Source organism: Oreochromis aureus, linkage group 3 (assembly GCF_013358895.1).
Source record: "Oreochromis aureus strain Israel breed Guangdong linkage group 3, ZZ_aureus, whole genome shotgun sequence".
Classification (NCBI taxonomy): domain Eukaryota; kingdom Metazoa; phylum Chordata; class Actinopteri; order Cichliformes; family Cichlidae; genus Oreochromis; species Oreochromis aureus.
In genome coordinates, this window is record NC_052944.1 from 58,896,429 (window position 1) to 58,907,114 (window position 10,686).

A 10,686-nucleotide genomic window follows, 5' to 3' on the forward strand; every position below is an offset into this window, starting at 1 on the left:
TACAGGAAACACGATAGCTTACTCCAAACCTCGCACACTCGATCGCTCAGGTAACACAGGGGTTGGTCCAGGGAATCTGTTCACAGAAACATGAAGGGATTACTATAGGAAGATCGCTGAGGAAAACACTAGAGTAAACTGAGCTGATGAGAGTCGGCAACGGTCCAGCGAGGAGAAACACAGAGCTGCCTTCTTATAAAGGAACTGGAACACTCTCAGGTGATGAGCCAGGTGCGTGGGCCAAGGGCAGGAGCCCACAGGTGAGCTCCACCCAGGCCGAGGGAGGGAGAGAGCAGGAACAAAATGAAAACAAAAAAAAACATGTAGCCATACTGAGCCAACCGGGTAGGCACAGAGACCCTGACAATTTTGCCATCTTTAAATGCCATTTAGTTTTCTGAGTGTAACCTACCTACTCCTTTTAGTCTGAGCAGTCTTTATTTTATTTTATTTTTTTTTGAAATTTTACAAGTTTCTTAAAAATTCATAGAAGCTTGATTTAATTATACCAAAGTTTCAGAATCAGCAGCAATTTCTAGAATGACAAACAATGGCAACTGTTTCACATATCCACATGTATTTTTTAAAGCTTTAATTGTAAGACTTTGATGACCTCAGTTGTTGACCATCATGATGCCATTTTCTCTGGAAGTTTTGCTCTGACTCCAGATGAAGACAGTCAAGACAGTTGTAATTATCCCAAAAAATGTTTTATTTCCTTGGATTTAAAATAGTTTTGAACAATAAATAACTATACAAATAGCAACACTGAAATTTCTTTGAGAACACTGTGATGCGGTGTACAACCTTTTGAGAAATATGTGAAGATGCATAACAGACATTTTCAAATTGTTTCCATAACATCAGTTGAATTTAGCAATTCAAAAACAGCAATTGGATGTTTCCAATGAGGGAATACACCTTTAACAACAACCAAGCTTGTTGGCTTTAAGAAAACATTTTGAAAGTTAAATATTTTACATGGTAAATAACTACCATACAAAGACATGGTGCATTTAAGCACAAACAGCATGGGATGCAATGACAGTTTAAATACACCAAGTTATGTTAGGACTTTCACAAACTAAAACAGAAAGCTTCACTTTAATAGTAACTGGACAACCACTGTCCTGACTACAAAAAGGCTGGTTATGTAGGTCTTGCTTTTTTACTTCTACTTTCTGTTGATACCCGTCTATAAAACTTCAAACCTTCGACAACACAAAAGTATTGAATTTAAGTGTTGAACTATTACTTTAAATCTTACAATCATAGCTTTCATAATAGTGCTATATGAAACATAAAATAGTTAGAAGCAATAACTGAAAATCTGCACTGTAAAGTATTCAAAATGGACAATGTAAATGGTGTCCATCTATGCCATGCCAAATGTTGGTGCCCAGAGTATAGCATTACACATTTGTGCTTTAAATGATTCATACTCTTTGTGCACTGGCAATTTCAAAACAATGTTACATGTATTTGCCTCAGGAAAAATCTTGCCAGAATCCTCTGGAAGAATCTCTATTGTGGGCTGCATAAGAAAGCCATTTGGGGGTATTGAAGAGGATCCAGAAACAAATTCCAGGACATTCTCCAAGGTCACAGGTGCACATTCTCCATCTAAAATAAATGAACAGTTTAGTGTTAGTGTGGCGGGGCGTGGTCTGCGGTGTAGCTGCAGGGAACGCAGAGACACCAGAGCGGCATCCACAATCACACCTCCCAGAATAAAATCGGACCTGGGTCCTGTCATTTCTTCGTTGCTGTTGGCAAAGTGTTCAGCTGCAAACTGGAAAGTGTTCGTGTGTGTGTGTGTGTGTGTGTGTGTGTGTGTGAAGTGATAGCAACCAAGAGTGAATAAAGAAAGATGCTGAAAAGCACGGAAACATGGTCGGGTCTGCCATGGTTCTGTTACAGTTAGGCATTTGAAATGTTTTTTCAGAGTACAACAAAACAATGTATTTGCTTTTCTCTATTCTTCCTAAAAATGACTATCAATGACAACATCATAGTCATGATAATTTGTATCCTACAATTGTGGGGGCACAAATTCATGTACAGTACCTTACAGAACAGACCTTGTAATAATAATTTCTTGTACCTTCTACATCAATGAGCCAGTCTCTCCAGAAGCATATCGTCTGGCTTTCGATCTCTCTTTTATGTGTTCCTGGTGTTGAAAAGTTGACTTGAAATACTGCTGACAGGTCACCAGCTTTCAAAGGTTCCACATCCTCCACAAACAGATTACGGAATAAATCAGGGTGTGCCCTAATATCCTGGAGGAGGCCTAGGGTGTTGAAGCCCTCTGTGAACCTGAACACATCAATTTTACATGATAAAATTACACCAGTCAAAACTATCTAAAATATATATTTTGTTTTTCTCAATCACTTTGAAATAATTCCCACATCAGAACAGTAACTTTCAAAACTTAACTTTCACTACACTTAATGCAGTTATCAAATAAATAATGGACTATCCCACAAACCTTTTCAACTGCTGAAAAGGAATAACAAATAAAGTGTGCCAAATTGTATTTAGTGTGACTGGCCTGTTGGCCTCTTAATTATCTGCACAGATTGTATAAATAATATATTTTCATTCCTGCTGTGGGGAACAGTGCCAAAGCGATTGAGAAAAAACGTAATACTTACTGTTGCAAAGCCACATTTAATCTGCCCTCAAGGAAGAAGTCAACAGCAGACTGCACCAGAGCATCCCTCTGTCTCAGTGTTGTGATGTTTCTCCAGGCCCCAACAATGGCAAGACTGTCCTCTGCCTTCTCTATGGCCTTTTTCGCATCTTCAACAGTTGTTGCATTCTTAATCTTTAACAGTAATCAAAAAATGGTTAGTAATTATGAAAATGCTTTTAATGTTTTTTAAGTTGCAAATGATACATTTTTTATAGATTTCAGCAGTTCCAGAGAGCCAGTTATACTTTAATTACAACCCCTACCCCTGAACACATAATTTAGGACTCACCTCCAAAAGCTTTTCCTGAAAGGTGAAATCACCCACTTCTTCCAAGGTTGCAGGAAGGCTAGGTTTCCCACAGATTTGATTAAACAATCTGTCTGAAAAGAAATTAGGTGCCACGCCTCCATGAATTACACACACAGATATCATTCGCGCTATCTGTGTGTACAGTTTCCCCTCCAAGGCTGTAAAAGGAATAACATTGATAAAATATCAAACTTTAAACGTGTCATCACATACAGAAAATTCAATCTTAGTTCTGTTTTCTGGTCAGATATTTCAAGTATGTATCCCCATTGAGATGCAAGTCTAATTATTTTGTGATGTGGTGATGACATTATATCCCCCAAAATATGTCTGAATTTCTCCTTAGGAAAACAGGTGAACATAGAAATAAAAATTGCTCATCAATTCACAAAAGTGTCACAGAGCAAAATGTATTACAGAGAGAAAAGACAGTTGAAATCAAATACAGTTCAAATATCAGGTGTCATTATCAAACATTATCATAGCATAAATAATTAATTTTTATATTAAAATGTTACTTATAAAAATAAATAAATAAAATAAATTAATTGGTGTACCATGAGTGTCGAGGGTCAATCTCTTGTCTTTCTCCGGTCCTTCAAAAATGTTAGACTGATGAATGGCCTTCATCAGCAACCTCAAATACTCTCTTGTGGGACCACCACCATCTACTGCACCTTCAGATGTTTTTTCACTGTCAACAAAAACAACATCCAATCTGGCCGCAGGATTGAAACGTCGCCGTCTGAAGGCCTGCAGGGTACTTTTCATTATGTTGTGGACATTGCCACTGTAGTCTCTGCATATGTTGATCTGATTACTCGTAGGGCATGAAGTGTTATCAATTTTCGCCTGAAGTCCATTCAGAATGGTTTTAAGGTCAGCCCTGTGTAGAGATACAAAATGTGACATAATACAGACAAATTCGGCACATGCACTGTTAGTAATTCTCTAATCCAGTGACATGAACTAAACACAAGTCAGTTACCACTACAGAGATTTTTTTTGTAATTGACTCTAAACTGGCAAAGATATTTTTTTTGTAAAAGTTTGCATCACCACACATGTTAGGTAAAGAAATGTGACTAACAACTAACAAATGCAAACATACCTCTTGGGAGAGAAAGATCGTCCATGAGCAGGAGAAGAAACAATCAATGGGGAACAAGACTGGTTGTTAAAGCTTGGAGCTTCTTGATGATCATTGTAATCAAGTGCAGGAACAAACTGCAAAGAGTTAGAAAGAGAAAAGTGTCTGCATACTTTCATCCTTTTAATGAAGTACGCATCTAGTAAGCAGAGGGTTGTTGGTTTGATCCCTGGCTGCTCCTGTCTATATGCAAAACGTTCTTGGGCAAAATAATAACCCCAAATTACTCTCGGATCATAGATACATATAGACAAGTTAGATCAATAATTTTCGAAATACTGCTGATGTGAGTGGATGAATGACACATCTTGTATAAATAGCTTTGAAAGGTATGGAACAGTAGAAAATCAGTATATAGTAATCAATAAACTTGCCACTGACAACATTGTTATTTGTTAAAGTGCTACAAAGTGTCATTAAAAGTTTAAAACCCATATGTAGATATTAACCTATTATTATTGTGAATAACATCACTGTAAATGTTGCATAAGGAGCTTAGAAAGAAAAGCAGCGTGATTTCTTTAACTTTCTTGAAGACGTTTCACATCCCACTTCAAAAACTCAAAATCTTTCAAATTATATTTGTCTTTTTTCTTTTCAAAATAGTATCATTACACTTAAAATGCGAGATATTCAGCTACACAGTAACATTTCAGTGAGATATAAATACTTGTTTTTAAACAGTGCATCTCGAGAATTTTCAAGTGTTCTATTGGCAGACTATTTTCAATAAATACAAGATATCTTTGCTTAAAACAATTGAGGAAATGGTGAAGAGTGACACCCCAAAAAATGTGACTTTTGTCCTTTAGATGCAGACGGACAGCCAAGTCTTGTCCCGTGGAGGTAGCTCAGTTTGTGGCTATGTCTGACTCCAAAGTTTCTCAGATAAACCTACCTACTACATAGAGGATGACAGAATCTCCCCAGTTGGAGAGTGAACTTATTTTCTGTGCATCTTTGAGGATTGGATAAAGGCCCTGTCGTAGTTAAATATTCATATTGTATTTTATATTTTTCCCCCTTTGCGCTTTAAAGTCCAAAATAAACATACTGTGTAGTCTAACCGCAAATGTTAAACAATAACAAATCTCAGCTCTCACCTCTGGAGACTCAGGTTGAATCCAGTGGACATACAGCGTTTGTGACCTTATGATGTTATTATCCAGAAACGTGCCAGACATGTTGCTGTTGAGTCTAGTTACTGAGAGAGCATCTTGAATATGAAAATATTCTGTGGCATCTTCATGTTCTCCAACAAAGTCAAACAATATCTGCACAAACAGAAAATAAAAATCAAACAACAACTTTCCTAACCTAAACATCTTCAAATTAGTTGGAGTGTGTATGATGAAGTGAACAAATTACTAACCTGAATGGATTCAGTTAGGACAAATCGCCTTGTTCTGGTAATGCCGCTAGGGTATTTAAATCTGAGTGGTATGCCATGAGCTTGCTCTGGAACACCAGTCAGTCTCAACTGCCTCTCAGATATGGCCTGAAAGTAGAAAGAAAACAACTCTGAGCATATCAGTGAAGTAATAATGGATGCACCAACCTGTAATGATGGAACTTCTCATGCCCTTGGTTTATTCGTCATCTCTAAAACGTTATTTCTGAACATTTACCTTTATCCGTCTCTCTTCCATTTCAGCGGACTTCTTCTGTAAGTCAGACTGTGATGAAAATAAGAAACAAGGGAAGTCAAACTTTCCAACTCCTCAGATGCAGAACAAACATTTTGGCTCAAATCATGCTCATAAATATGTTGTACTTGTAAAACAAATGCATAGTTGTGAACTGACTTTTGTAACCTTGTAAACCAAAAAGGTCAGTAAATCACCCCACCGTCAGCCAAACCCATCTGTTCTCTGATTGGATTCTTAAATTTGTAATTTACAAGTAAAATAATTTATGACCACAATTTTAGCCCATACAAACAAGGCTGGATATGTGTTGCTGGAAAACTACGTCTCCCTATTGTAGAATAAACATTAAAATTTACAGACTTTTTGAGGTGTACCTTTTCTTGGTCTGCAAGCAAGCAGTCTTGGTACTCTTGATCCTGCTGGGAACGTATGGTTCTCCATTCATCCAAAGACTCCTGAAGAGAAAGAAGACAAAGAAAAATATTTTTTATGCGCACGTTAAACATCAATGTAATGTCTTTTAGAGTTTTAAACACAATCAAGTATACTATGATGAGATTTTACTTATCAGCAATCTCTTTTACGCACACACACACACAAACAGGTAAGAAAAATTAAATATAACATATAATAAAATATGTGTTTACCATAACTTGGTCATCTGTTAGGTCAATGATTCCTGTTTCAGAGGATGAGTTATCTCTATCTGGACTAGTCTGGACTGGAAATTCAGGGCTCACTGGATGGCAAATGTCAGGTAATGCTGTGTCGATCTCAGTTGGAGACCTTTAGAAAACAGATTGTACATAGCATTTAAATTTTTCAAAATATTTCCAAAAAGCTACTGAAGTAAAAAAAAGAAATTAAATTACAGAGGACCACATTAAAATTGGACATTCAATCTACAAAAATATGTATAATACAGATAAGGCATAGTGCATACTTGCAGTGTTTGACATGATCCTTCAGTTCACTGAAAAAGAATTCTTCTGAACACGTCAGACATTTTTCCTTGGGACCAGAACCGCCAGTCTGATGTTCAACCTATTGTTAGAAGTTTTTGTGAGTTATTGCTTGTCTTTATTATACACACAGAACACAAAGAACATTATCTGTATAACAGTATCTCCACAGAATAACTTAGTGTAAGTTATGACTTACAGGAGTTGTGTCGATGTTCTTTTGCATCGGACGGATGTAGATGAGGGACTGTTTGATATGTATCCTGACAGATTTTATGGTATACCCTGTCCTTGGGCAAGGTATCAGAGAGAGCTTTTTGCTCCTTGTTAACCCAGAAACTTTTAAAAGCTCAAACCCTCCACAGCCATTTAGTTTTGGGTAGGCAACCAGAATATGACTTCGAAATTCTTCTGCACTGCCTTCATCACCTGTAAAACAATTTTGAGGGAATTACAAATATTTTTGAGGGGATAAAACAGTGGCTCATCAACCAACAACTATTATATAACAAATTACCAAAAAAGGTAATTCTTTGCTCCCCAAGGCCAGCAGCACTAAGAAATTCTTTTTCTTCTCTTGTCGGTGCTGTAGTCTGATCAATGTTGGACAAACAGAAATAAGATCTTGTGTATGTAGATCGACGTCGTGCAGCAATGGAAGGGTTGCCAGGGACCCTGTTACCATATGAGGCAAATATTCTGCACACTTCAGCTGGAAGAAAGAACCAAAAGATATGTTATTGTATTTCAAATGCACTGTGTAAAGTTCTGTGGTAATTTAATGTATTATTTAAATTCCTATGAAAGTTTCAGAGTTACTGAAAATTGCTTTCGTTTGATGAGATCAAAAACAAAAGTTTGATATGACAAAGTACAGACAAAATGGTATGATGTACTTTAATTGTTTACATTAAATCTGGAGACAGGCAAGTTTAATAATTGGTTAAAAACAGTAGGCCCCAATAATACTAGTCTAGCTAGCTTAAGAAACTACTTGTCAAGGTCGGCAGACCGTGTAGAGTGCAAAGTAGTGGACCCAAGTGCACACACATATAGGCAAACATTCTTAACAAAAGCCAGCAGTCTTTTTGGCTGATAAAGAATAAAAAACTAAGGGCTAGGGAAAACAATTTGACACAACACTAAACATAAACTGAGGAACTAGGAAAATAAACCTTAAACATGAAAAGCTGGCATGAATGCGTGGAAACATGGAGACATGGTGAACATAACAATGAATGAATGACAGCAGACCTAAAAACACATGAGGGTGACGAGGGAAAACGAAACACAAAGGGTACATAGCTGGGACAAAGTAAAAAGTTGACAAGACAGGAGGAAGCGCACTAAACATGGGACATGTCACAATAAAAAAAAATGAAGCACCGAGACGCAGACCTAAGGCTATGTACACGTATCCGGGTATTTTTGAAAACGCAGATTTTTCTATGCGTTTGCACCTTTCGTCCACACGTAAACGGTGTTTTCGGTCACTGAAAACGGAGATTTTTAAAAACGCCTGCCAGGGTGGATATTTTCGAAAACTCCGTTTTTGCATTTAGGTGTGGACGAGGAAAACGCAGCGTCAAAGGTGTGCGCCTTTTTTGACGTCACACTGTGCGCCACGTTATTGTTTTGGTGAAATGAATTTCTACAGTACTGTTACTGTTACTCTCTGAAGTGTTTAAATGCTTACATATACACACACAGTTACTGTCCCTCCACACATACCACTCGGTCCTGCTTCTATGCCCCATCTTTGTTTACTATTTCCCACCGAGGCTTCTAGACTTCTGATTGGCCAACTTTTCTACACGGTTAGGAATATATCGCCACCTGTTGCTTTGGCATGTTTCTAGCAGCGTTTTCCTTAATTTCTGGGTTTATGTGTGGACAGGATTATTTTTTAAAACGAAAACGGAAAATCTCCGTTTTCAAAAATACCCGTGTACGTGTGGACGTAGCCTAAGACGCACGGGCATTAGGGAAATCGAAATGCGAGATGGAGCATGGACATAACTAAGAAACAAGCACAGTCATCTGTTCCAAAAAAAAAGTCATAAGCTTTTTTTTACTGATTAAAAATATGCAATTATGTGCTTATTTACACCAATTTCATCTATATTTGTCACTTTTAAGAAAATGACAAGAGCTATAATATATACAGAAATAGCATGACATCGGCCTGATTACAGTTTATTTTGAAGTTGTGCCGCGAGTAGTTCTGACCTGGTATATTTGCTGGATCGATAGCTAGCTAGCGCTTCTACTATAGATTTTAATGAGTCAGCACAAGCCAAAGGTTAAAAACTTCAGTCAAGTACTGAACATTTTAACAATGCATTAGCATTTTAGCATTAGCCTAAATGTACATGAATATATGGAACACATTTTACCATCAACAGGGTGTCTTGATCGCGCGGATGATGATGACAGTCCTTCTGTCGACGAAACAGTCTCTGCCCTCCGCTCCATCTCACTGGCAATGTCCCTCAATATGCGTGATATGTTGGACATTTTCAGGTTACAGACGGGCCAGGCAAAATGCCCTGGCACAAGCACCGCTAATTTTCTCCAACAGTGTGCATTATGCACTGTGGCGCCTAAAGCGTGCGCGTAACAGCGAATAAAGCGGGCAGCTGTCTGACCAATCAGAGAGCTCCTTACATCCCACGGTGTGGCTAATTTGAATAGCAGCAGGATTTTTAAAATGAAGTTGTTAATCCAACTGCTAATCCAACTGCTAATCCACATGTTAATCCCTGAGCGAACAGGAAAGGGAAATGGATTTTGAAATGCAGTTTATTAAAGTGCAATTCGAAAATGTTTTTTGAAATGCAGTTTATTAAAGTGGAATTCAAAAAAGGTTTTTGAAATGCAGTTTATTAAAGTGGAATTCGAAAAAGGTTTTTGAAATGCAGTTTATTAAAGTGCAATTCGAAAATGTTTTTATTAAAGTGGAATTCGAAAAAGGATTTTGAAATGCAGTTTATTAAAGTGGAATTCAAAAAAGGTTTTTGAAATGCAGTTTATTAAAGTGCAATTCGAAAATGTTTTTATTAAAGTGGAATTCGAAAAAGGATTTTGAAATGCAGTTTATTAAAGTGCAATTCGAAAAAGGTTTTTGAAATGCAGTTTATTAAAGTGCAATTCGAAAATGTTTTTTGAAATGAAGACTGAAAAGCATTTTAAAAATCAGTTTATTAAAATTAAGCACAGAATTTTTTATTTCGATGCGCGTGGCTCTTGTGGTCCTCCATACAAAATATCTCAACAGTAGCAATATAGAAAAGAGAAAACAGCGAGAGAAAGGATGCAGGCTGCTCGTAAGCTTTCAGCTTGTCCATTTGCTGAAACATATACAAAACAATTACTAAACAGTTTAAATTTAAATCACGTTTCACCACCACTGTCGCTAGCTAGAACGAATTGGCCAGACAAGAATAGTGCTGATTTGGTTTCGTACAAAACTAGATTTCCTTCTTTGATAGGTAACTTTCACAACATTACCGCAACTTAATATCACACAACTGTGTCAAAAATATGAACAAAAGGGAGAAAAAGTTAAACTTACCTTGTGTCGTTAGGAGCCTGGACCGCGGTAAAACTCCGGTGAGGTCAATGACCTTGCGCTCTCCCACTGTCACACGTTGATGACGTATTTGGAAATCAATTTGGATGGGACATGACAACAGCGCCACCTGCAGGAAGATTTTCTGAGACCTGACAATTTTCCATGTGAGTCTGATACCTGACAATTTTCCATGTGAGTCTGATACCTGACAATTTTCCATGTGAGTCTGAGACCTGACAATTTTCCATGTGAGTCTGATACCTGACAATTTTCCATGTGAGTCTGAGACCTGACAATTTTCCATGTGAGTCTGAGACCTGACAATTTTCCATGTGAGTCT

At 37.4% G+C, this 10,686-nt stretch overlaps 1 protein-coding gene across 1 annotated transcript; it reads right to left on the bottom strand.

Moving 5' to 3' along the window:
• Positions 1–708: 708 nt before the first annotated feature.
• LOC116317740 lies at positions 709–9,512 on the bottom strand. The gene is made up of 15 exons (XM_039605914.1): positions 9,169–9,512; positions 7,290–7,484; positions 6,972–7,201; positions 6,754–6,854; positions 6,458–6,596; positions 6,185–6,265; positions 5,790–5,837; positions 5,534–5,659; positions 5,265–5,435; positions 4,123–4,238; positions 3,569–3,897; positions 2,991–3,169; positions 2,661–2,833; positions 2,105–2,319; positions 709–1,623 (listed from the first exon to the last, which is right to left on the bottom strand). The coding sequence occupies exons 1-15, from the start codon at positions 9,287–9,289 to the stop codon at positions 1,376–1,378; spliced, it is 2,472 nt and encodes an 823-aa protein (XP_039461848.1). The 5' UTR covers positions 9,290–9,512; the 3' UTR covers positions 709–1,375.
• Positions 9,513–10,686: the final 1,174 nt, after the last annotated feature.

Bases quoted from the DNA above. Each gene is read 5' to 3' on its own strand.
- LOC116317740 (XM_039605914.1), bottom strand. From the start codon at position 9,289: ATGTCCAACATATCACGCATATTGAGGGACATTGCCAGTGAGATGGAG. The intron at 6,855-6,971 runs GTAAGTCATAAC...TTCTAACAATAG, and splicing joins AGAACATCGACACAACTCCT to GTTGAACATCAGACTGGCGG. The intron at 5,838-6,184 runs GTACACCTCAAA...TTTTCATCACAG, and splicing joins TGCTTGCAGACCAAGAAAAG to TCTGACTTACAGAAGAAGTC.